Source organism: Bos mutus, chromosome 15 (assembly GCF_027580195.1).
Source record: "Bos mutus isolate GX-2022 chromosome 15, NWIPB_WYAK_1.1, whole genome shotgun sequence".
Classification (NCBI taxonomy): Eukaryota; Metazoa; Chordata; class Mammalia; order Artiodactyla; family Bovidae; genus Bos; species Bos mutus.
The window spans coordinates 15,641,423-15,666,638 of record NC_091631.1 but is presented as its reverse complement, the minus strand read 5'-3'; the positions used below and the strand labels follow the sequence as shown (position 1 = coordinate 15,666,638).

Here is a 25,216-nt window from a genome sequence, read left to right as displayed (position 1 = left end):
AGCATGAGTCAGGCATCTTACATAATCTGCTTGCACAGTGGCTTTTCTCTAAAATGGGGATACTGACAGCCTTTTTCCAGGTTTGTTGTGAGGATTAGATGAGATGATATCTGAAAAGTGCTGAGTGTGGTGGGTAGCCAGAGTAATTGACTTTAAAAATGCAAAGTGGCTTAAAGCAAAACTGAGTGATTAAGGGGAAGAGCATGTCTATTAGGATTTTGCCTTTGGTTTTGAATGGCTAAAGGCATAGTTCTTTTATACACACATACCTCCGAGATACAGTGGGCTTGATTCCAGACCACAGCAATAAAGCAAATGTTGTAATAAAGTGAGTCACACGAATTTTTTGGTTTCCCAGTGCATATAAAAGTTATGACTACTCTATGCGTAGCCTCTGAAGTGTGCATTTGCATTCTGTCTGGGAAGAAAAAGCAATATACCTACCTTAATTTAAAAACACAGAACAAAAAAATTTTAATAGTAACATCAAAGATCACCAATCACCGATCACCAATAACAAATATAATAAAAGAAAAGTTTAAGTTACCAAAATGTGACACAGAAACGCAGAGTGAGCAAATGCTGTTGCAAAGATGGTGGCCACAGACGTGCTCAGTGCAGGGTTACCACACATCTTCAGTTTGTTTAAAAAAAAAAATGCAATATCTTCAAAGTGTAATAAAGTGAAGCTCAATAAAACAAGCTGTGCCCATGTTTTACTGTGTCCTTTTGTGAGTATCTGCCTGGTCTCAATTTCCTAGCATCCACAGGAATCTTATCATCTAAGGAGGTGGGGGGGGTTCTTTTTATATCCTGTTGTGTATACATACATTCTGGAGAGTAATCCAATGGCAATTAAAGCAGGTGTAGTGCATTATGGTATGTACATTCTAAATGGTTGCGCCATCCTGTGTACTCTCTGCAGTAATTAAAGACCTGTATCATTTAAATGTTTGGATATTGGTCTTCAATAGTCTAAATGAGTAAATTATGTCCATCATCTGTCATTTGAGAAGAGTGGTTCTAGTTCACTACTGGAAAACTGGTACATGAAAGAGTCAAGCCTTTATCCTCCCTTTTCGTACATGGATTGTGTTTCTGAGTAATTAAATAGCTGACTTAGGAAAGTTCTTTTTTTAATTGAAGAATATCAGCTAATAGAAGAATGAGAGAATTAGAGTATGTCTGTTTTATAACCCTTAATGAAGAAATGGATCTTCAGTGGCTACTAAAACCATTAGATGAAAAATTGATAGGGAGCTTCATAATGGATTGGATCCGGCAGAAAAGTTCTGAAACCAGCTGTCAATCTTCTCACAGACGGCTTTGAATCAACCATAGAGTGATAAGGAGCGTAGAAACCTTATCACTCTCTGGATCTCTTTATATTATAGTTGTATAGATAGTCCATCAGCATACTTAAACCCAAAAGACAGTGTTATAATTCTTGCTTTAACTTTTCCAGCATATTTTAAAGAACTCCAGAGGAGAGGACTCATCTATTATAAATATTTATCCAGATATTTACCATTTTGACTGCTCTTCCTTGATTCATGTTGTTCCAAGTTTTTTTCTCATATCATTTTCCTTCTGTCTGAAGAACTTCCTTTAGCAATTCTTTTAAGGCAGTATTGCTGGCAACAAATGCTTTTAGTTTTCCTTCATCTGCGAATGTCTTTATTTTACCTGCTTTCCTGAAGGATATTTTTTACTGCATAGAGAATTCTGGGGTGACAGTTCCTTCCTCTACAGCCCTTTTAAAATGTTGTGCCACTTCCTCTGACTTCTCTCATTTCCCGTGAGAAAGTTGCAGTTATTTTAAATTGTTTTCCTCTAGAGAACAGACTGTTTCCTTCTAGCTGCTTTGAAGATTTTTTTGGTCTTTAGTTTTCATCAGTTAGATGATGATATATCTTGGTATGTGGATTTCTTTGAGTTTATCCTGTTAGGGGTCTCTCTGAATCTGTAGGATCTTGTCTATTGCCATACTTAGTACATTTTAAGCTATTCTTTCTCTCTCTTTAATTGAATTGTAGTTGATTTGTAGCCCTCTTTCTTTTTTTTTTTAATGGGATTCTGCTAACAATTTTAGGTCCCTGAAGCTCTGTTCATTTTTTAATCAATCGTTTTTCTTTTCATTGTCCAGATTGGATAGATTCTACTACTCTACTCTTCAGCTAAAGTTTGTCAGCTTTCCTTTTTTCTCTGTCATCCCCAGTCTGCTTTAAAGCCCCTACAACAGGGTACTTTTTTAATTTCGGTTACTGTATTTTTTTGTCTTTTTTAATTGAAATGTAGTTTATTTACAATGTTATGTTAATACCTGCTGTATAGCAAAGTGATTCAGTTATACATATATATTAGTACATTCTTTTTTACAATAAATGTTTCCATCATGGTTTATCATAGGATACTGAATATAGTTCCCTGTACTATACAAATAGGATGTTGTTGTTTATCCATACGCCACATAATAGCTTACATCTGCTAATCCCAACCTCCCACTCCATCCTTCCCCCAACCCTCCCGTTGTTCTCTAGGCCTGTGAGCCTGTTTTTGTTTCATAGATAGGTTCATTTGTGGCCTATTTGAAATTCCACATGTAAGAGATACCTTGTGGTATCTTTCTGATTTACTTCACTTAGTATGATAATTTCCAGGTCCGTCCATGTTGCTGCAGATGGCATTATTCTATCCTTTTTATGGCTGAACAATACTCCATTGTATGCGTGCACCACATCTCCTCCACCCATTCCTCTGTTGGTGGACATTTAGGTGGTTTCCATGTCCTGGCTGTTGCAAATCGTGCTGCTGTGAACATAGGGTGCATGTATATTTTTGATTTATACTGGATATGTGCCCAGGAGTGGGACTGATGGATTGTACGGTAATTCTGGGCTTCCCTGGTGGCTCCGTGGTACAGAATCTGTTTGCAGGGTGGGAGACCCAGGTTCAATTCCTAGGTCAGGAAGATCCCCTGGAGGAGAGCCTGGCAACCCACTCCCAATTCTTGCCTGGAGAATTCCATGGATAGAAGAGCCTAGAGGGCTACAGTCTGTGGGGTCAGAAGGAGTTGGACATGACTGAAAGACAGCACACACGTGGTAATTCTATTTTTAGTTTTATGAGGAACCTCCATAGTGATGGTTGTTCAGTCGCTAAGTCGCTAAGCACACCAGGCTCCTCAGTCCTCCACTATCTCCCAGAGTTTGCTCAAATTCATGTCTACTGAGTCAGTGATGCCAGCTAACCATCTCATCCTCTGCCACCCTCTTCTCGTTTGGCCTTCAGTCTTTCCCAGCATCAGAGTCTTTTCCAATGAGTCACTCTTTGCATCTGGTGGCCAATGTATTGGAGCTTCATCATCAGTCCTTCCAATGAATATTCAGGGTTGATTTCCTTTAGGATTGACTGGTTTCATCTCCTTGCAGTCCAAGGGATTCTTAAGAGCCTTCTCCAGCACCGCAGTTTGAAATAGTGGCGGTACCAACTTACATTTCATCATTGGTCACTGTATTTTCTCAGTTCTACAGTTTTCTTTTGGTTCTTCTTTATATCTTGTGTTTCTTTGCTGAGACTTTTTATTTTCCATTTGTTTTGCGAAGTGTTCATGATTACTTGTTAGAATATTTGTATAACAGCTGCTTTAAAGTCTGTGTCACAAATTTCTAACATCTGCCTTATTTTGGTGTTAATGTCTGTTGATTATCTTTTCTCATGAGGGTTGAGATTTTCCTGTCTTTTCATATGCCAAGTAAAAAACTGGATTATATTCTGGCTATTTTGGTCATTATGTATGACACTTTGGGTTTTGTTTAGACCCCATGGAGAAGGCTTATGTTTTTGTTTTAGTGGACAAATGACCCTGTTGGTCAGGCCTCAAGTTCCTGGCAGCCCTCTGTGGGCTGTGGTTGCAGTTGTTCTCAGACAGTTTTTGCAGTGGCTGCTTGGACCTGTCCTGTGTCTGCACCTTCCAGTGCTCAGTCTGGGAGCTGGGCAGTGGTGTGGAAGCTGGGCAGTGGCCTGTTATCACAGTCTGGTGTGCTAATTAGGACAAGATCCATGCATGTCCAGCTTGGGAATCCACTTCGGAATTCAAAAACGTTATGGAGTCGCTTTCCTAGGTTCTTCACTCTCTGTGATCTCTCTGATATTTGTCCATTTCTTGGGAGTCTGAGAGGAGTAAAAGAAAGTAGACTTGGCACCCTTTCAGTGCTAGTTCAAATCTTGATCTTCCCCCAAATTGGTCTGCTCCAGTTTACTTTTCAGAATCTAAAAGTTGCTGCTGCAAGTGTTCTGTCCAGGTTTTCTTCAGCTGCATTCAGTGGCACAGCCAGGGTGCCATGTGGTTGCTCTGCCTGATTTGGATGTGGGAACGCCCAGAAGACAGTCTTAGCATTCAAGAAAAGAGACCACCAGACACTGGCCTTCTGAGATGACCCTAGAGGCACACCCAGCACCACTCTATGGTGTTTCTGTCTCCACGCATCCTACCTGAATCTGATTGAGGCTCTAACTGGCTCAGTCAGTTCAGGCTGCTATAATAGAATGCCATACACTGAGTGGCATACATGATAAAGCTTATTTCTCATGGATCTGGAAGTCCAGGATCCGAGTACCAGCATGGCTGGGTTGGTGGTGTGGCCCCTCTTTCTGGCTGTAACCTCACATGGCTTTCTGTGCACTCCGAGCAAGAAATTTCCTCCTCATCTTGTAAGGTGCTTATCCCATCATGAGAACATCACCCTCTGACCTCATGTAACCCTCAGCACCTCCCAAAGACTCCATCTCCTAATTCCATCTATTTAGGGGTTAGGGTTTCCACATATGAGTTTAGGGGGAACACGAACATGCAATTCTTTCTCTTTATTTTTTTTAATTTTTTTCTTTTTGGTCATGTGTACAGCATGCGAGGTGCTAGTTCCCTGACCAGGGATTGAACCTATGCCCCTGCATTGGAAGCAAGAGTCTTAACCACTGACCACCAGGGAAGTCCCCAAACATGCAGTTCTTAATACTAACCACTAGTTTACAAAAATTCAGGGACAGAGGAACATACACATTAGTGGCTCCATGGGTAGACAAATCGCCAGATTCGGAATGTGGGACATTCTCCATCACTCAATTACATCCACAAATAAATTCTAAGAAAAAATAATACAGGAAGGGGGAACCTACAGATTCAAAGAGACGAAGAGACAAACCAACCAAATGTAACATATGGATCTTGTTTCAACTCTGATTCAAACAAACCACTGTTTTAAAAAACTTGAGATAGTTGGGAAATCCCGAATTGTGGTTGTGTATCTAGTGATATTAAGGAGTTATTGTTAACTTTTTTAGTTTGAGGGTGACATTCTTACTTTTTAAAATAGTCTTTATCTTTGATAACTATATCCCAGAGCATATGAAAGTAAAATTACATGGTGTCTGGGATATGTTTCAAGTCTTTCCTCTGGGAGAGGGTGGGGGAGGTAATGATGGGCGAGCTGGGACTGAAACAGAATTGTCAGCATATTGGTACATTTTTCTTTCATTTTAATTATGGGTTTATTGCTTAGACACTGGAAAATAAATTTTCTTCTTTCTTTTTTTTAAATTGAAGTATAGTTGATTTACATTGTTTTGTTAATTACTGCTGTATAGCAGAAGTGATTCATTATATATAGATATACTTTTTTTTAATATTCTTTTTCCTTATGGTTTATTGTATAATATTGAATATAGGTCTCTCTACTATACAGTAAGACCTTCCGGCTTATTCATTCCATACATGAGAGTCCCCATCTGCTAACCCCAATCTCCTGCTCCGTCTCTCCTCCAGCTTCCCGCCCTCCGCCCTGACTCCAGCGACCATCAGTCTGCTTTTTTGTCCCTGATTGTGTTTCTGTTTCTTAGGTTCATCCGTGTCATATCCTAGATTCTGCCTGTAAGAGGCATCAGATGACATTTACCTGTCTCCTTTTGGCCTTCTCTCCCTCTGTATGATGATCTCTAGTTGCATCCATGTTGCTGCAGATGGCATTGTTCCGTCCTTTTTATGGCTGAGTAGTATTCCACTGTGTATGTGCACCGCATCTTCTCTGCCCATTCCTCTGTCAGTGGGCACGTACGTGGTCTCCGTGTCTTGATTGTCGTGAATACTGCCGCTGTGAACATAGGGTGCATGTAGCTTTTTGGATTGTAGTTTTGTCTGGATGTCTGCCTAGGAGTGAGACTGCTGAATCATACTGTCATTTTATTTTTAGTTTTCTGAGCAATTTGCTCAGTTTTCTGCAGTGATTGTACCAACTTACATTCCCGCCAACAATGTAGGAGGGTTCCCTTTTCTCCACACCCTCTCCAGCATTTGTTATTTGTAGACTTTTTAGTGATGTCCATTCTGACTGGTGCGAGGTGGTACCTCATTGTAGTTTTGATTTGCATTTATCTGATCTTTAGTAATGTTGAGTATCTTTTCAGTGCCTATTGGCCACCCATTTGTCTTCTTTGGAGAAATGTTGATATATAGGCCTTCTGCCCATTTTTGGATCATACTGGTAATTATTAAAGCTGGGTGGTGGAAATACAGGGGTTCCCTGTACACTCTCTGTTTTCATATGTAACTGGAATTTTCCAAAAATGGTAAAAAGAAATAAAGGATAAAGGAGTGGTTTTGTTGGGTGGTGTCTCAACTTCAGCAAATAATCGGACAGTCATATTTTTAAAGAATTTTATTACTCTGATGTGTTTTTCCACCATTTGCGTTCATTTGGCAGAAGTGAGGATAAGCAAGGACCAGTATCCCTTCCAGAGGATCACAGTGCTGAGATTTTGCCCTTTCACGGCCTTCCGTCCTCCTTTTTACTGTGTTTGGCCTCTTCCTCCTGCCTTGTTCTCAGACATCCTTGGCAGGAGGTGAAGCCCTGGACCGGCTGGCAGCACAGCTCTCCCCAGTCCCTTTTTGGTGAGCTCGAGGACTCCTGCCAGGAACTGAGATGGCAGACCAGTCTGGATGACCACAGTGGAAAATTCACTCAAGCAGAATCTTCTGCTGCTGCGTTCAGCATAGTTGTGCTCAGAAAACCCGCTGTGCTTCTGCCACTGCTGATCATTCCTGACGGTCCCCCTAAACAGCTGAATCACCAGCCAGTATATCTGTGTTTTGTATTCATGGAGCCCCTCAGTGCTTGTGTATTTCTGTAGCTTTATTCATGTCAACCTGGATGAGATTCCACAGTTCCTCTTCACCCCTTAGCAGATCCATGGGTGAAGCCTCAAGAAGCTGTGCCTGCATCAGTCAAAGGGGCTGGGTGAGCAGAGAAGAAGGGTACTTCCACTGCGCGCTCCGAAGCTCCATCAGCATGGTCCCCTTAAAGGCTCCTGTATGACCTGCTTCCTTAGGGAGCTGTTGCTGGTCTGCCGAGGCTGGGCTTGTCTTTCCCTTGCCTGTTGGCACACCATCTTGGGCCTTCTTCAAACAAATGCCACCGAATCAGACGCCTGCCCTGAATACCTTGTAAAGATCACTTCTCCCCTCCCCAGCCTCCCCCTCTGTCTCCTTCCCCTGCTTCACTTTTCTCCTCTGCACTTACCACCACTTTTCATTTATTTTCTGCCATTGCTACTACACCATAATGGCCATTGGTTGGTTGGCGGTTCACAGCTGTACTCCTAATGCCAACTGTATGGTCTGGTTCAGTCTCCACACGTGGTAAACGCATGTGGAATAAATTACACTTCCCGCTTTATCTTAGGTACCCACTGACCTGCCTGTCTCCCCAGTAGAGTGTAAGCTCTTTAAGAACAGACTGGGTTTTCTTTCATCCCCAGTGCCTATTAGAGGGCTTAATTTACAGGAAATAGTGAGTAAATGTCTGTGGAATGAATGGATCAGGCAACTAATCAAACACAGGGTTAAAGAAAAAGACAGGCAGTCAGGATATATTCTTGACATGGGCATATCTTGGTCCTCTTCTGTGGTTGCAGATATACACCCAGAGACCACATTTAGGTTGCACATTGTGGATTCACCCCAGTTGCTATCTTCTTTCAGATTCATTCTCTTTCCGAGATTTCTATGCCAGACACCATGCACGATGCTGCGAGGGATGTAGAAGTGGCTTTGTTGAGATGATGCGCAAGCCAGGGAGACCAAAATCATCTTACCCAAGTAATTACATTATGGGTGGACAGCTGGGAGTACTGTGAGAATCGCTAATCAGAGGAGAGGTTACTTCCCTCTAGGCTTACCAGAGCAGGTTGTTGAAAGAGGTGGATCCAGGAGGATGGGTACCATTTAAAAGCTGTCAATATAGTTCCATGAAGTCTTTTAGGCTGAAGGCCCAGGCAGAGGCAGAGAGGTGTGCAGACCATGCAGGGCATAAGATGCCACTTGGCTGACAACGACTGAGCACCTAAGTATATGGCACACTGTGATATGCTCTACCTGTTTGGTCTCACTTTAGGTTGGCAATACTATGACTCTCTTTTGGTAGATAAAAAAATGAGACCCGGAAAGATTAAATAACTTATCTAAAGTCACACAGTAAGTGGCAAAATTGTGACATCAACCCAGGTGGTTATAAATCCAGGGTCTGAACTCTTAACCACTATACTATAATGTGTATCCCCAGTGATAATTACTTTTATAAGCATTTATTGAGCATCTGCTATGGGTCACATGCGATTCTCAGTTATTTGGGTGTATTATCTCACTTGATATTCACAAAATCTTAAGACACAGGCACTTTTCCTGTTTCTACTGTGCATGCATGCTAAGCCCCTTCAGTCGTGTCTGACCCTTTACGACCCCATGGATTGTAGCCCACTAGGCTCCTCTGTCCATGGAGAGTCTCCAGGCAAGAATACTGGAGTGGGTTGCTATTCCCTTCTCCAGGGGATCTTCCAGACTTTGGGATCAAACTCACATCTTTTAACATCTTCTGCATTGGCAGGCAGGCTCTTTACCCACTGAGCCACCTGGTAAGTCCACATGATGAAATTGAGGCTGAAAGAATTTAACTAAAGCTAATGTCATGTAGCTCGTGAGTGGTAGAGCTGAAATTTGAACCCAGGTGGATTTCATTCCCTCACTATTAATCATTACAGAAAAATGTATGCTCGGAAGGGTAGGCTGCGGCAGGTCATGAAAAGTTAACAGTCTGGTTAATAAGTTCTAGGGATGTGATGTACAACATGATAAATATAATAACACTGTGGTATGTTATATATAAAGCTGTGAAGGGAGTAAATCCTGAAAGTTCTCATCACAAGAAAAAAACTTTTTTATTTCTTTAATTTTGTATTTATTTGAGATGATAGATGTTCACTAACCTTAGTGAGATCATCATTTCATGATGTATGTAAATCAAATCATTATGCTGTGTGATTAAACTTACACAGTGCTGTACATCAGTCATATCTCAATAAAACTATAAGGAAAAAAAGTTAACAATCTAAGATTGTATTTTATTCCCAGTGAGGAGCAGTGGATTCTGAGCTGAGTGCAGAGTGAGGAGAGGGAGAAGGCCGAGCATGACTGGAGCCTGGTCCCTTTTTTAAAAAATTTATTTTTAATCGGAGGACAATTGCTTTACAATGTTGTGTTGATTTCTGCCATACGTCAGCGTGAGTCAGCCACAGGTACACATATGTCCCCTCCTTCTTGAACTTTCCTGCCACCTCCCACCCCATCCCACCCTTGGTGGTCGCTTTAAGACAAGTGGACCCAAGGAGCAAGGGAGCGGGTGGGGAGAGAGGTAAGGATGTCAGTGTTAGCCATGCAGAATTTGAGGTGAAGGGGACAGTCAGGCAGAGGTGTCCACGAAGTGTCAGGAGAAAGAGGACTGTCCCTGGAGGGAAGATCTGGGGAGCCATCCGTGGTGACCGAACCGGTGAAATTGAAATTGGAGGGAGGCAGGCTGGGGGTGGGACAGGAGGTAGCCGGCTCAGGAAGCCTCTGCAAGGAGGAGGAGGTAAACAGCGATTAGCAATGACTTAGGCTCTGCCGCTGCCACTGTGCTGCCTCTAGAGGGCTTCTGAAAATTCACGTCCTCCAGGTCCTTGTGTGCTCAGTCGCTTGAGTTGCGTCCAGCTCTTTGTGACCCTATGAACTATAGTCCACCAGACTCCTCTGACCATGGGATTCTCCAGGCAAGAATACTGGAGGGGGTTGCCATTTCCTCCTCCAGGGGATTTCCCCACCCAGGGATCGAACCCGTGTCTCCTGCATCTCCTTTATTGCGGGTCGATTCCACGTCCTTAGAGGCTGGGGAAAAGGCAGATGGGATTGAGGAACCTTTGCCTCCTCCTGCTTGACCAGAGTGGCAGCCTTTCCCTTCCTGCAGACTCCTTCTCCTTGCCCTCGGAATGCCGCGGCACGTGGCCCTGCTGTGTCTCGGGGGGCAGAGGGGCTGCTCTGAAAGGCAGCACGAACTTGCCTCTGGCTGCAGACAAGCCGCCTCTTCTTTGAAGGTCAGGGCTGCCAGCATCTTGCAGGCCACAAAGGAAGCAGTGCTTGTTAATGGGTCGGATTATTGGCAGAGAGGCTTAGGGCCGGACATCCTCGGTCCTGGAACAGAGGAAGTCTCGGGGCAGCTCCGTTTCCCCCAGTTGCCTGGTTCCCAGGGATACGGGGGCTGGGAAGACAAGATCCCCGCGGAGACGGGGAGATTGGGATGCTTGGCAAGGAAGTGAGTGATCACCACCACCTCCCTGGACTGCGGAGCAGATGGGGGTGTGGGGGCTGAGGGCGAGGAGGTTCTCATTGATGTGTTTTGCCAAGAACGCTTTGAGGTGGGAGAGGGGCTGACTTCACAGACTTTAAATGGATTAAAGGCGATATTTCCTACATCCTGCTGGAGATAGATGGCTTCATTTCCTGTCTTGCAGCCGCTCAGTTGCTTTTGGATGACTTGCAGTGAGCCCTGGGTCTTTTCCTTCAGATGTGGTTGAAGTAATTGCCGCCAGTTTAATTAACCACTGAGTTTAACCTTAACTCACCCCTCCCTCCCTCTGGCGGGGAGAGACAACTTCTCTTTCCTGAGTCTTGTGGGCTGGGAAACATATTCTTAGATCCCTGTGTTTGTTGTGGTAAGAAGAGCTGGGGACTTTTGGAGTCACCGTTGAGTTTTTGAAGTTAACTCTGTAGACAGTTTTCTCCATCCCCATTGAAATAAACGCTGTAAAGAGCAGTATTCCTCTTGCTAGTTAAGTGAGTAGAATAATACATTTTTTCAGTGACTGGGAAACCTTAACAAGGACAAAGGAAACATACATGTGGAGCACATAAAATTTTGCTAGAAGACACAGACATAACATCCCAAAGTAGGAAGCGTTTCCTGGTTAGTTTATGGGCTGTCCAGCAGTTATGTTTCAGAGTTCTGGGTGAGTGGCCCGTGGCCTTGCAGGAACCCCTGAGCCTTGACCACTGTCTACCCCCCTGCCCAGAGCCTATACAGTTAGTCCACCGTACACACACCCTGAAATTTGCCTTAAGCCTGGTAAATGCTGCAGAGGCCCTGGGAGAAATAGAGTGAAACCTGAGTTGTCTGGGGTCTTTGCAGAGATTTTAGTCTGGGTAAATCTGAGTCTTTGATGGGGTTCGCTCTCAGATGTGTGTAGCTTGACTTCATCAGTGTCTCTCTGGTGACAGCACAGGACCATTCTTGGGAGCTCTATTGTTTAGACTGGGCTCCCCAGGTGGCACTAATGGTAAAGAACATGCCTGCCGGTTCAGGAGACATAAGAGACATGGGTTCAATCCCTGGGTGGGAAAGATCCCCTAGAGGCAGGCACAGCAACCCACTCCAGTATTCTTGCCTGGAGGATCCCATGGACAGAGGAGCCTAGCAGGCTACAGTCCATAGGGTCGCAGAGTCAGACAGGACTGGAGCGACTTAGCACGCACGTTGTTCAGACTGGGCTATAATACAGGGTTGCCTGTGGCTCCATTTAGAACTTCTTGGTCTCTTTTGAAACTATGTTAGGCTCTTCTGCTTTTGGAATTCCTAAATGGCTTTTTATAGCTTTGGGGGCCCCTCCCCTGGTTGTCAGCTTTTACTTCTTGCTGGCGGCTTGTCTGCAGGTTGGCAGCAGCATCTTGTCTCCCTTCTGGTTTGCTGTGTCCTTGGGAACCGAAACACGAACCTTTTTGGAATTTACACAAACAGAGAATCAATAGACCTGGGGGAGGGGAGGGCTTGAGGGTCCTTCCTGAGGATGCTGCCAGCACTTGAAGGGCACTGACATCCTGAAGTATGTTTTGATGGTTTGGAGGCCTTTTTCTGGCTTGCTGCTGGGTTTAGGGAATATTCTTCTAGCATCCTTTGCCTCTCTTTCTCTGCCCTGCCTTGGAGGTGAGACATAGTGTTTTACAAGGAGCCATTGATAAGGAGGAATCCCAGGTGTGCCTGTTGACCTGTATCTACCTGTGTTCTCTGAGCAAATGGGCTATAAAATTCTGAAGACAGGGATCTGTAGACCAGAGATAACTGTGGGGAAAGAGTAAAGGAAAGTGAGTGATCACTGAAACATTTCTGCCAAATTAGACTCTTTAAAACTTCTAGTAGACTCTTTAAAACATACTGAAAAAGAAAAGTTAAATGAACACCTGTATTTCCCACACCCTATTTTAAAAGTCATATTAACTATGTGTGCGTGATAGTCATTCAGTCGTGTCTGACTCTTTGTGACCCTGTGGACTGTAGCCCGCTAGGCTCCTCTGTCCATGAGATTCTCCAGGCAAGAATACTGGAGTGGGTTGCCATTCCCTTCTCCAGGAGATCTTCCTGACCCAGGGATTGAACCCAGATCTCCTGCATTGCAGGCAGAATTTTAACCATCTGAGCCACCAGGGGAGTCCCACATATTACCTATAGTTATGGCTATGGCTATGGTATGACCTAAATCAAATCCCTTATGATTATACAGTGGAAGTGAGAAATAGATTTAAGGGCCTAGATCTGATAGATAGAGTGCCTGATGAACTATGGAATGAGATTCATGACATTGTACAGGAGACAGGGATCAAGACCATCCCCATGGAAAAGAAATGCAAAAAAGTAAAATGGCTGTCTGGGGAGGCCTTACAAATAGCTGTGAAAAGAAGAGAAGCAAAAAGCAAAGGAGAAAAGGAAAGATATAAACATCGGAATGCAGAGTTCCAAAGAATAGCAAGAAGAGATAAGAAAGCCTTCCTCAGCAATCAATGCAAAGAAATAGAGGAAAACAACAGAGTGGGAAAGACTAGAGATCTATTCAAGAAAATCAGAGATACCAAAGGAACATTTCATGCAAAGATGGGCTCGATAAAGGACAGAAATGGTATGGACCTAACAGAAGCAGAAGATATTAAGAAGAGATGGCAAGAATACACAGAAGAACTGTACAAAAAAGATCTTCACGACCCAGATAATCATGATGGTGTGATCACTCAACTAGAGCCAGACATCCTGGAATGTGAAGTCAAGTGGGCCTTAGAAAGCATCACTACGAACAAAGCTAGTGGAGGTGATAGAATTCCAGTTGAGCTATTCCAAATCCTGAAAGATGATTCTGTGGAAGTGCTGCACTCAATATGCCAGCAAATTTGGAAAACTCAGCAGTGGCCACAGGACTGGAAAAGGTCAGTTTTCATTCCAGTCCCAAAGAAAGGCAATGCCAAATAATGCTCAAACTACCGCACAATTGCACTCATCTCACACACTAGTCAAGTAATGCTCAAAATTCTCCAAGCCAGGCTTCAGCAATATGTGAACCGTGAACTTCCTGATGTTCAAGCTGGTTTTAGAAAAGGCAGAGGAACCAGAGATCAAATTGCCAACATCCGCTGGATCATGGAAAAAGCAAGAGAGTTCCAGAAAAACATCTGTTTCTGCTTTATTGACTATACCAAAGCCTTTGACTGTGTGGATCACAATAAACTGTGGAAAATTCTTCAAGAGATGAGAATACCAGACCACCTGACCTGCCTCTTGAGAAACCTGTATGCAGGTCAGGAAGCAGCAGTTAGAACTGGACATGGAACAACAGACTGGTTCCAAATAGGAAAAGGAGTACATCAAGGCTGTATATTGTCACCCTGTTTATTTAACTTATATGCAGAGTACATCATGAGAAATGCTGGACTGGAAGAAACACAAGCTGGAATCAAGATTGCTGGGAGAAATATCAATAACCTCAGATATGCAGATGACACCACCCTTATGGCAGAAAGTGAAGAGGAACTCAAAAGCCTCTTGATGAAAGTGAAAGTGGAGAGTGACAAAGTTGGCTTAAAGCTCAACATTCAGAAAACGAAGATCATGGCATCTGGTCCCATCACTTCATGGCAAATAGATGGGGAAACAGTGGAAACAGTGTCACACTTTATTTTTGGGGGCTCCAAAATCACTGCAGATGGTGACTGCAGCCATGAAATTAAAAGATGCTTACTCCTTGGAAGGAAAGTTATGACCAACCTAGATAGCATATTCAAAAGCAGAGACATTACTTTGCCAACAAAGGTTCATCTAGTCAAGGCTATGGTTTTTCCAGTGGTCATGTATGGATGTGAGAGTTGGACTGTGAAGAAGGCTGAGTGCCTAAGAATTGATGCTTTTGAACTGTGGTGTTGGAGAAGACTCTTGAGAGTCCCTTGGACTGCAAGGAGATCCAACCAGTCCATTGTGAAGGAGATCAGCCCTGGGATTTCTTTGGAAGGAATGATGCTAAAGCTGAAACTCCAGTACTTTGGCCACCTCATGCGAAGAGTTGACTCATTGGAAAAGACTCTGATGCTGGGAGGGATTGGGGGCAAGAGGAGAAGGGGACAACAGAGGATGAGATGGCTGGATGGCATCACTGACTCGATGGACTTGAGACTGAGTGAACTCCGGGAGTTGGTGATGGACAGGGAGGCCTGGCGTGCTGCGATTCATGGGGTCGCAAAGAGTCGGACACGACTGAGCGACTGATCTGATCTGATCTGATGGCTATATTTGGAGAAGAGCATGGCAACCCACTCCAGTATACTTTCCTCGAGAATTCCATGGACAGAGGAATGGTGGGCTGCAGTCCATGGGGTCGCAAAGAGTCAGACATGACTGAGTGACTAACACACACATGGCTATATTATTATAATTAATAGTACTATATTATAATACATTCTAATGTAACTGTATTAACTATAGTTAATAGTACCACGTTATATATTTGAAAATTACCAAGAGAGTAGATCCTTGTTCTCATCACAAAAATGATTTTGTAACAGTATGTGGTGACGGATGTTAACTAGACTTATTGCAATATATATCAATATCAAATCATTGCATTTTACACCCAAAACTAATATAATATTGTATGTCAGTTATTTCTCAATGGAAAAAAAACCATATTGCTGTATTCCTTATTTGCTTCAGGTTTTTAAAATAATAAAATCTTAACAAATATCATTACCAGTCTTCAGTACAGCCTTCTCTGATCCTGTCCTCCCCTTCTCTCCAGAGGTGTCCACTGACCTTACAATGCAAGTATGCATTTTTATAACTTGAATAATAGATAGCATTCTTTTGCATAGGTAATTTCATCTGAGTGGTACAACCCTATGCATATTTTTATATAACTTGCCAGTATCTTTTATAACTTTTTCCCCATGATTATATTTGTGAGATTGATCCATCTTGATTCTGGTCCTTTCTTATTTTGTATTTTTTGCATTTGAAGTATAGTTAATTTACAATGTTGTGTTAATTTCTGCTATACAGCAAAGTGACTGTTATACACACACACACACATATATATATATATATATATTTATATATATATATATTCTTTTAATCTTTTCTGTTATAGTTTATCCCAGGATATCGAATACAGTTCCCTGTGCTGTACAATAGGACCTTATTTATTGGTTCATTCATTTTTCACTGCTGTTCAGCAGGTGTTGGCCCCAAATTGTCCTATGCCCTGTTTGAAAGTTACTTAACTTTAAATGTGTTTATTACCCATAAATCAAGTTTTATTGGAACACAGCCCTGATCTTCATTTATGAGTTTTCTATGGTCACTTTGTACCACCATGGCAAAATTGAATAGTTAAGAAAGAGGCCAAGACCCAAAGGTTACTAAAAGCTAGAATGTTTACTGTCTGGTCCTGTACAGAAAAAGTTAGCCATCTCCTGCTGTAAAATTGTGTTATAACAATGTAGCGCATGGTGTTAATTCGCCTGTGGGTGAATATTTGGGTCATTGCTAATATTTTTTTTTTACAAACAGTGTTTTGGTGAACATTTGTGTAGCTGGAAGTGAAATGACCGAGCCGTGGGGCGTATGCCCCTTGAGCATCACCTGGTATCACTCAATTGGTCTCCGAGGTGGATCTACAAATTTACACTCCCACGAGCAGTCTCTAAGACTTCCTCTCCCTCCCCAGCCACAACCTGGAATTTTAAGACCTGAAGTTTGGCAAGTCTGCTGCGGTTCAAGTGGTGCTTTCGTTTCTGGCTGCTGTCAACATTTTTTTCAAGTTGTTACTGAGCGTTTGCCATTGCTCTGATGGGAATTGCCCAGTCATGTCCTTTGCCCATTTTCCTATTGTTTGTCTTTTTTCTTTTGAATTGTGAGAGTTCTTTCTATATTCTGATTCTGGTTCTTTTGGTTATATGCATTGGAAACAAATATATGTATTCATTCTATGCACCGAGACTGGTTTTTGGTCCTGGTGGATTCTTTATCAGTACAGCTGTGTGTTAAGGTACAGACAGTCTTCATTCATTTGGAGATATGTGTGCTCTGGACAGGGCTTCCCAGGTGCTAGAGGGAAAGAACCCGCCTGCCAGTGCAGGAGATACAAGAGATATGGGTTCAGTCCCTGGGTTGGGAAGATCCCCTGGAGGAGGACATGGCAACCAACTCCAGTATTCTTGTCTGGAGAATCCCATGGACAGAGGAGCCTGGCAGTCTACAGTCCATAGGGTCGGACAGAGTCAGACACGACTGAAACAACTTAGCACACATGCACATGATCTGGATATACTCATACTTACACATATGCACGCATATGTGTGGTACATGTGTATGCACATGCTCGCATATGACTTCTTTTCCTTGGAAAAGTTTATGAGGTTGGAAGGGTCTAAGGCTGAAGAAAGGTCAGTAGACACCAGCAATGTCTTCAATATTGGTTCAGCACAGCCCTCCTACTGGGGGTAGGGGGATTCAGGTAAGTTTGCAGCAGCCCCTTCTTGCAAGTCTTCCCATTCGAGGTGGGATTTTCCACTTTTCCAAGGCTGTCCATTAGAGTGAGCTGATTGTTGTCGATGCTTTGGCTGCATGGACGTGACCCACAGGGTCCCAGGGAAGCCAGAGGCCACCATGGTGGGATGCTGAAGGGTTTGGAGGGCTGCCTTGGACAGAAACCAAATGTGACTTGTGGTTTTGGGTTTCCCCTTTCTGGTTTTGGCTGAAGTCAGACTTTGGTTTCAGCATGATCAAGTGGAACCATTCTCTGACCCACAGTGATTTAAGTAATTAAAACTTCCATTTCCAGGCCAGACTCCTATTGCTTGCCTTCACACTGGTCCTTCATCTTCAAAACTAAGAGTGCTGGCTTCCCCATCCCTCTGCTTCCTCTGACCTTTCAGATGAAACTTTCTGAGTTGACAAGTTAAAAAATAAAAAACTCCACAGCCCTTTGGGTCTGCAGGGCCCTGTGAAGTTTGCAGTCTGCAGCTGTGATTGCAGTGCCTCTTGACAATCGCTCTGTGAAGGCAGATGGGAAAGATAAATGACAACTGCCATCTTGCCGGTGAGGACCACCCAGAGATGCTGGCGCTGACTTGTTCCTAAGCCCCTAACCGTCTTCAGTGCTGGGTCTGTCATCCTGCCCTGGTACCGTGTATAATGCAGGTGCTGGCTCAATTCATAACCCAAGGTCCCAGGAGGGCCCATCTGCATCATCACCAGTGTTGCTCCTTCGGGAAGGGCCACGCTCTGGAGGACCAAGGCAGACATAACTTGGGGAGCACGTCCAACATTTCCTGCGCCCCTGTGTGTCAGACTCTGCACTGCACATTTTCTCACGTGTCATCTCCTTTGAGCTGTAAGTAGCAGGGCCAGATTCATGGATCTGTGACCAGCACAGGATTCGTGCTTAGCTCCAAAGCGTGCCAGACTTGCTTTTATGCCCAGCACTTATTTTTTGAATTTTTAAATAATTTTTGAAAAATGACCTCACATTGTCAGTTCGCAGTGGGCCCTCAAATTATGGAGCCTGTACTGTGCACGGAAAAAGGAGTTGAGGCTCAGAGAAGTGAAATAAGTTACCTTAGATCACACAGCTAATAAATGGCAGAGTTGGGGCTGGAGTAATTTCTCCTTTTGCCGCTTCATTTATCGAAAATAGAGCCCTGGAAAGAGCCTTGCTTGAATTGTGCTGCAGGGAATGGCGAAGCAAGATAAATTGTGCAGTAGAAACAGTGATTTTCCATGGAGATTTGCTTCGTTAAGGGGTTTTGTGTTGACTCCACACTGGCTGGTTGCCACCTTCTTCCTTGAGGAGAAAGGCTTTTTCTGTCATTTTTCTTTTTAAGGTTTCTGAAAGTGCTTGTATCTGGGGGCCATTCCGGCTGACCAAGTGGGTTAATGGTTTTTTTTTGTTTTTTAATTGCAAAGTAGACCACTGCGCTCACCTGGGTGAGCTGGAGAAACACGAGCACTTACCGGGAAGGTCCATAGTTAGGTAACCAGTAGGATCCAACATGCCCCTGGATTACGTGCGCCATTGCTCCGTCAGCGGCAGAGGTTCACGGATCCCCAACCCAGCTTCTCCTTCCATCTTTGCTCTTCTCTGTGTGTCCTTATGTTACTGACCGTTCCATTCCTGACTCTCCTGGGAGATTCCGGTTTTGCTCTAGACCCCTCAGAGGCTGCTGACCGACCTCGAGGTGGGCCAGTTGGGGCTGGGCATTGCCCTCTGGCCATGTTGGTATGCTTATAGGGCACCAGCATTATGCTTTGGAAGAAGCTTCTATTTTTCTTTTCAAATAATTTATTTTTTAATGTAAGTTTTATTTTTAACACCAAAAACGTTTTGTACTGGTGAATAGCCAATTAGCAATATTGTGATAGTCTCAGGTGAACAGTGAAGGGACTCAGCCATATATATGCATGTATCCATTCTCCTCCAAGTCCCCCCTCCCATCTAGGCTGGCACATAACGTTGGTCATGTACACACTGCTGTATTTAAAATGGATAACCAACCAAAACCTGTGGTATAGCAGAAAAAGGAGCCTTTAGAATGGGACAGAGTCAGTCTTGCCCTATCCAAGTCATTGCTTGACCAGTCTCCCAGGACAGGCTTTGAGACAGCCATCCGAGCTGAGTTCGCTGCTTCCAGAGCAGGACATACCCCTAGATGGAGAAGGTTCTGGGCATCCCAAGGGGACTGGCTAACCTCCCTGGTAACCTGCTCTGTTCTCCCTTCACAGCAGCAAACCCTCTGCTCTGCTCCACTGCCCGATACCACTGCAAGAATGGCCTCTGCATTGACAAGAGCTTCATTTGTGACGGGCAGAATAACTGTCAAGACAACAGTGACGAGGAAAGCTGTGAGAGTTCTCAAGGTAGGAGCCTCCCAGGTTCATAAAAAAAACAAATAAATTACGACACCGCACCACAGTAACACAGAAGAAAGCAACTCCCATCCCACCTCCAAGTACAACAGCTGTGTTCATTTCTGCTCTTAGCACGCAGCTCATACACATGGTTTTAACCATAGCCCACCTACCATTTTGTACTTCATATTTCTCATGCATTCAATAGCAAATACACGTTTTTCTCTTCAAAATTGTAATTTGCCCAGTCGCACTGCATATCGTGACAGTGGTCTCTACTATGGTTTTCTAAGTAGTTGCATTGTTGGGAGCCACTGAGGTGTTTCCATTGAGTTACTTCTTCAGGATAAATTCGGCAGAGTAAGACATCTGCGCAGTTCATGACTACATCTCATCATATAGCTGTTGGGAAATTTAAAAAATTTTTCCGCTGCTGCTAGTATTATCTGTGTGTATCAGGTTTACAGTAATATCCCAAGAGTTCACTCTGGTCCTCTTTTCCCTATTTTGGCTGATGTAGTAGTCATAGAATGATAGTTCCCCAAATGCTTTAGTTTGCATTTCTCTGATGATGAGCTAAGGTAACATTTTCTCCTGGGTGTTTGTTACTACTTCATTTCCTCTTGTGTGAATTGCCTATTCCTCTCAGAGCTGTTGAATGGAAACCAAAGGATGCATTTGGGGATGGAAAGATGAGCTTTTTAGGGAACCCAGAAGGACACTCAGGGGCCATAGCCTCCCCTGTTAAAACTGACCAGATACCTTTTCTTATTCATTGACTCTTTTCCAGTTAACACATATTTATTTCTTCAGTGATTAGAAAAAAATACAACGATTTTAAAAATGCATGTCAATTTTAAGGCATCCTAAAAAGTATATATTTCTAATGTTATAAGCTGGTATCATCCATATGCAATCATTACTTTTCTCACTTAGTATTAAGTTGTTGTGATCCACCCGTATTATTTTGCTGGTAGAGATAATTTGTTTTGACCGTTATTCAGTACGCCACTCTATGATTGTATCACTGATTACAGATATAATAATGCTGCAAAAAAGAAAAACAAGATAAGGATGGATAACTGGTTAACTCATATGTTGGGAGGTAGGGTGGTTGGGAGGTAGGATGAAGTTAGATGGAGATTCCTTTCAAGGTCCTGGCTGTAATTTTAGTAGGTATTTATTACATTGTTAAGAATGAATGAATGAACAGATGGGCCATGCATAGAGCCCTGGTGAGAGTGGGCCACACATTAAGGCTTATGATCAATCCATTCCATATGCCTGAGGTCCTTAGATGAGAAAAGACAAAATCTGTATCTACTTGGACTTTGCCAAAATTTGTACAGAGAGCAGCTCTGGAAGGTGGGTCTTGGGCAGAGTTAGCCTCTGATTGTCCTGGCCTAGAAAAATCCCCTCCTTGTGTCCTCTCCTCACAAGTGGCTCTCAAAGTTTAGCTATCAGACCAGCAGGATCAGCATCACTTGGGAACTCTTTACCGCAAAGTTCAGACTGTACCCAGACCCATCGAACGGACCCTAGGGGTGAGTCCAGCAACAGTCTGTGTTTTAATAGGCCCTCCAGATAAATTGAATTCATGTGAAAATCTGTGAACCACTATAATCTATTAGCGATATGAATGTCCCTGTGCTCTGGGTGTAACTCTAGTATTGAAGGGTATGCTTTTCTCTGTCAGGCAGCTTCTAAATGTAAACTGACTGCTAATTTTGCTGCTGAAAGGAACACCAGTGTGCCCATGCGGGGGGAATACCTGACCCATCTGGGGCTTTTAAATGTCTTCCTGAAGAATTTCAGAGGCATCTTGAGTAGACACTATATTGTGTAGGATTTGACCTATTGTCATCTTAATAATAGCTAACGTTTATCGATCCCTGCCCTGTACCAGCTACTGTGCTGGGCACCTTCTGTACATGAACTCCTTTAGTCAAAATATTAATACATCCCAGCTGCTTCTGCTGGGCTTCCAGACCTCAGAAATTACATCATTGCTTCCAGTTGATGTGGGAAAATAAAATGATATTTTATGATGCTTATTTTGATGGAATGGAGAAAACTGACCTCAAGACAGGAAATAGGGTGCTTGACATACTTTTCCTCTAATTTGATGAGGGTATGAAAAGGTCGTGTCTCCACTGAGAGCCTCCAGCTTTGTGTGCGCCTCTCCTCTCTTCTTCCTCTCGTCCCCATCTACTTCCTTTCCTTACATGTGGCCTTGCAAAGCAACAAACCCTGCCAGGACTCGGAGGCGGGAATGGGACCATGAAAGTGCAGTCATTACTGTACCTCTCAATTCCCGATGGGATGTATTGGAGACCAAACACTATGGTGGAATCGAATTTTAGTTGGGGCTTCACTGATTGGAAGTGTAAACCATTACAAGGTAATTCCACGAGCAGTGGCTTTGGAGCAGTCTTTGGAAATGACTTTCTGTTGCTTAGGAACCTTCCCTGAGAGGGTGCATCTGAGGGTCAGCAGGTGCTGCTCTGCACAAATTGGCGGTGGCCAGCACCTAGGTGGTCTTAAACACGCTGGATTCAGTCCTGGTTGAACCGATAGGTTCTTGCCAACTTTGGATGCATAACTGACGATGGCAGGCCACCCTCAGCAGTACCCAGCCCCTAGGGTTGATGTTTTGGTATGATCCCATCCCTTTGCATGTGATCTGGACCTTGTGACTTGCTTTTTTTTTCCAATTGTGGCAAATTACACATAACAGGGTCTTTCCAGGTGGTCCATTGGCCAGAGAATCTGCCTGCAGTGCAGGAGATGAGAGTTCGTTCCCTGGGTTGGGAAGATCCCCTAGAGGAAGGCATGGCAACCCACTCCAGTATTCTTGCCTGGAGAATCCCATGGACAGAGGAGCCTGCTGGAGCTACGGTCCGTGGGGTCACAAAGAGTGGGACGTGACTGAAGTGACTTAGCATGCACTCACCCACACATGACACAGAATTTACCGTATTAACCATTTTTAAATAAATGGTTCAACAGTTTACCTTGTTGTGCAGCTAAATCTCCAGAACTTTTCCATCTTGCCAAACTAAAACTCTATGCCCATTAAACAACAGCTCCCCATGCCTCCTCCTCCAGCCCCTGGCAATTCCACTTTGTTTTCATGAATTTGACTATTCTAGATACCTCCTATAAATGGAATCGTACAGTGTATTTATCTTTTGGTGACTGGCTTGCTTCACTCACATAACGTCTTCAAGGTTCATCCATGCATGTGTCAGAATTGTCTGCCTTTTTACTTGAGGCTGTATCACACTCCATTGTACACCAGTACCACATTTTGTGTATCCATTCATCTGTTGATAGACACGTGAGTTGCTCCCACCTTTTGGCTATTGTGAGTCATGCTGCTGCGAACACAGGTGTATAAATTGTGATTCACTTTTAACAAAGAAAATAGCAGTAGAAGCGATGGGATGTCAGTTCCAGTGTAAGATTACAAAAGACCCCATGTCTGTTTTTCTTACCGTCTCCCTCACTCTAATGCGGCAGCTGCCATGATGTGAGCTGTGCCACAGATAGGCCTGCATGGCAGGGAACTCCAACCAAATGCCGTGAGGAACCAAGGCCTCCAGTAACCACAAGCGTGAGCCCAAAATTGGCCTCTCCCTCGGTCCAACCTTGAACTCTCTGCGGCCCAGGAGATAACCGCAATGGTAGCCTTCTCTAACTGTAGTAAGCAGAGCTCAGCTACTCCTGGATTTCTGAGCCACAGAAACTGTGAGATAAGAACATTTGTTTTTTTTAAGCCTGTAGGTTTCAGAGTAATTTGCTACGCCATACTAGAAAACGGACACCATGAATACCTCTTATGTGGGCCCCACTTCTGATCATTCCAGTCACAGAGAGCTTATGAAGACTCGGGTGATGGTGAGAGAGGGTCAGTCCTTTGGATGGAGATCAAACAGGATGTTTACAAGACTAGCCATCACATTAAGCGCTAAGTGGCAGGCCCCGTTCCAAGCATTTGACTTACGTTTTCTTACTCAGTCCTCACCAAATCCCTGTGACAGGAGGATCCAGGAAGAGAAAATGACCCTCATTTTTCTAGAGGAAGAACCTGAGGAACAGAGAGGTCCCATAGCTGTGGCATGACCACACAGCGAGTGGGCAATGAAGCCGGGAACTTAGGTCCTCCGAGGTACGAGTTAGCGTTCTCCATCACCCTGTGCTGTGGTTGTCTGGGTACCACTGTGCTGGGACCAGGAACAGCAGACCTTTCCCGCCTTCGTCCCTTGAGCTCGGCGGGGAGGTTGTGTATGAGGCTGGCATATTTTCCTCTCTTTGTATTCAAGTCCCCCTCTCAGTCAGAAAGACAAATGAGGCCTGCCTACCTTCTCCCGGGTGAGGAGTGCTAGGGAGTTAAGCTCTTTTGAAGAAGCCACCAATGCCAGGGTAGTTAATTGAGTGTATTGGCACTCGGGTTGCAGTTTCTTTATCTCGCTTGCTGTATCCTGGTGATAATGCTTAGAGAAGAATTTGGAAAGCTGGCCGTGAGGTTGGGCACCTCACCAGAAGCTAACAGTGACGGCTTTGTCCTGTTCTTCTGTAGGATTGGGCGTGTGTGTGTACGTGTGTGAGAGACAGAGAAAGAGCACGTGAGCTGTCCTTTTTGGCACTTTGGTCAGGAGGCAGGTGATGCCGTGCCCCCTGGTGCCAGGCCCTGAACTTATGCAGGGGATACGGAAGTGGTCTTGGAGTCTCTTGAATTATGTTCTTTCCTATAGCTTATATGTTGAAGTCCTAAACCGCAGGATGTGACCTTACTTGGAAATTGAGTCCTTGCATTGAAATTAGTTACAGTGAGGTCACACTGCAGGGGGATGTGCCCCTAGTCCCGTGTGACTGATGTCCTTATCGAAAGGGCGTGTTGCGACACAGACAACAGAGGGACATGAAGACGGAACTTGGGTGATATAGCTACACGCCAGGGGACACCAGAGATTGCCAGCAAACCTCCAGAAGCCAACAGAGAGACATGGATTTTCCTTGACAGCCCCTAGCAGGAGCCAGCGTGCCAGAACCACAAGACCGAAAATGTCTTGTTGAAGCCGTCTAGTTGGTGGCATTTGTTACTGCAGCCCTAGCAAGGGCATACGGCTCTCAGGAAGTCACACTGAGGCACAGCACAGCCCTGTGCCAAGTGCCACGGCAGAAAGACAGACAGAGGCATGCGGAGCTGCTAAGAAGTGAGCAGAGTGCAAAATCAAAGGGAGGTGAGGACGTAAGGGAGTCGTGAAAGTGCTCGGGGCCTTCTTGGAATCAGGACAGTCGAGCGGGCCTCCTCCTGGGGGGGAGAGCACTGGGCCGAGCCGTGCGTGGTTAATGGGCCGTCTCCCAGCGTGCATTTTGAGATGTTCATTTTCTGTACTCGGTGTGCAGGCCTCATTAACTCTGTCTCCACAGCAGCTCTGAGACCGAAATCAGGGTGCCAGAATGCCTCCGGCTTTCCAGCAAGTCCTGACCAAGACCGTCAACACTTCTGCTGTCCGGGCACCTTAGGACGGTGGCACTCGGGTCTTCTACCGTCTGGTCCTAAGCCCTAGCTGACCTAAATTAGCCAGCCACCCTGAGGATTGCCTACGGCGAGGGGTTGAGGGAGGGATGGAGTT

General features: G+C 44.3%; 1 protein-coding gene across 1 annotated transcript in view; it reads left to right on the top strand.

Moving 5' to 3' along the window:
• Positions 1 to 25,216, top strand: part of LDLRAD3 (low density lipoprotein receptor class A domain containing 3) — a 276,165-nt gene that overhangs the window by 131,491 nt on the left and 119,458 nt on the right. Inside the window, exon 4 of the mRNA XM_070383545.1 lies at positions 19,449 to 19,583. Coding sequence (XP_070239646.1) covers positions 19,449 to 19,583 — 135 coding nt within the window. The remainder of the gene's footprint in view (positions 1 to 19,448; positions 19,584 to 25,216) is intronic.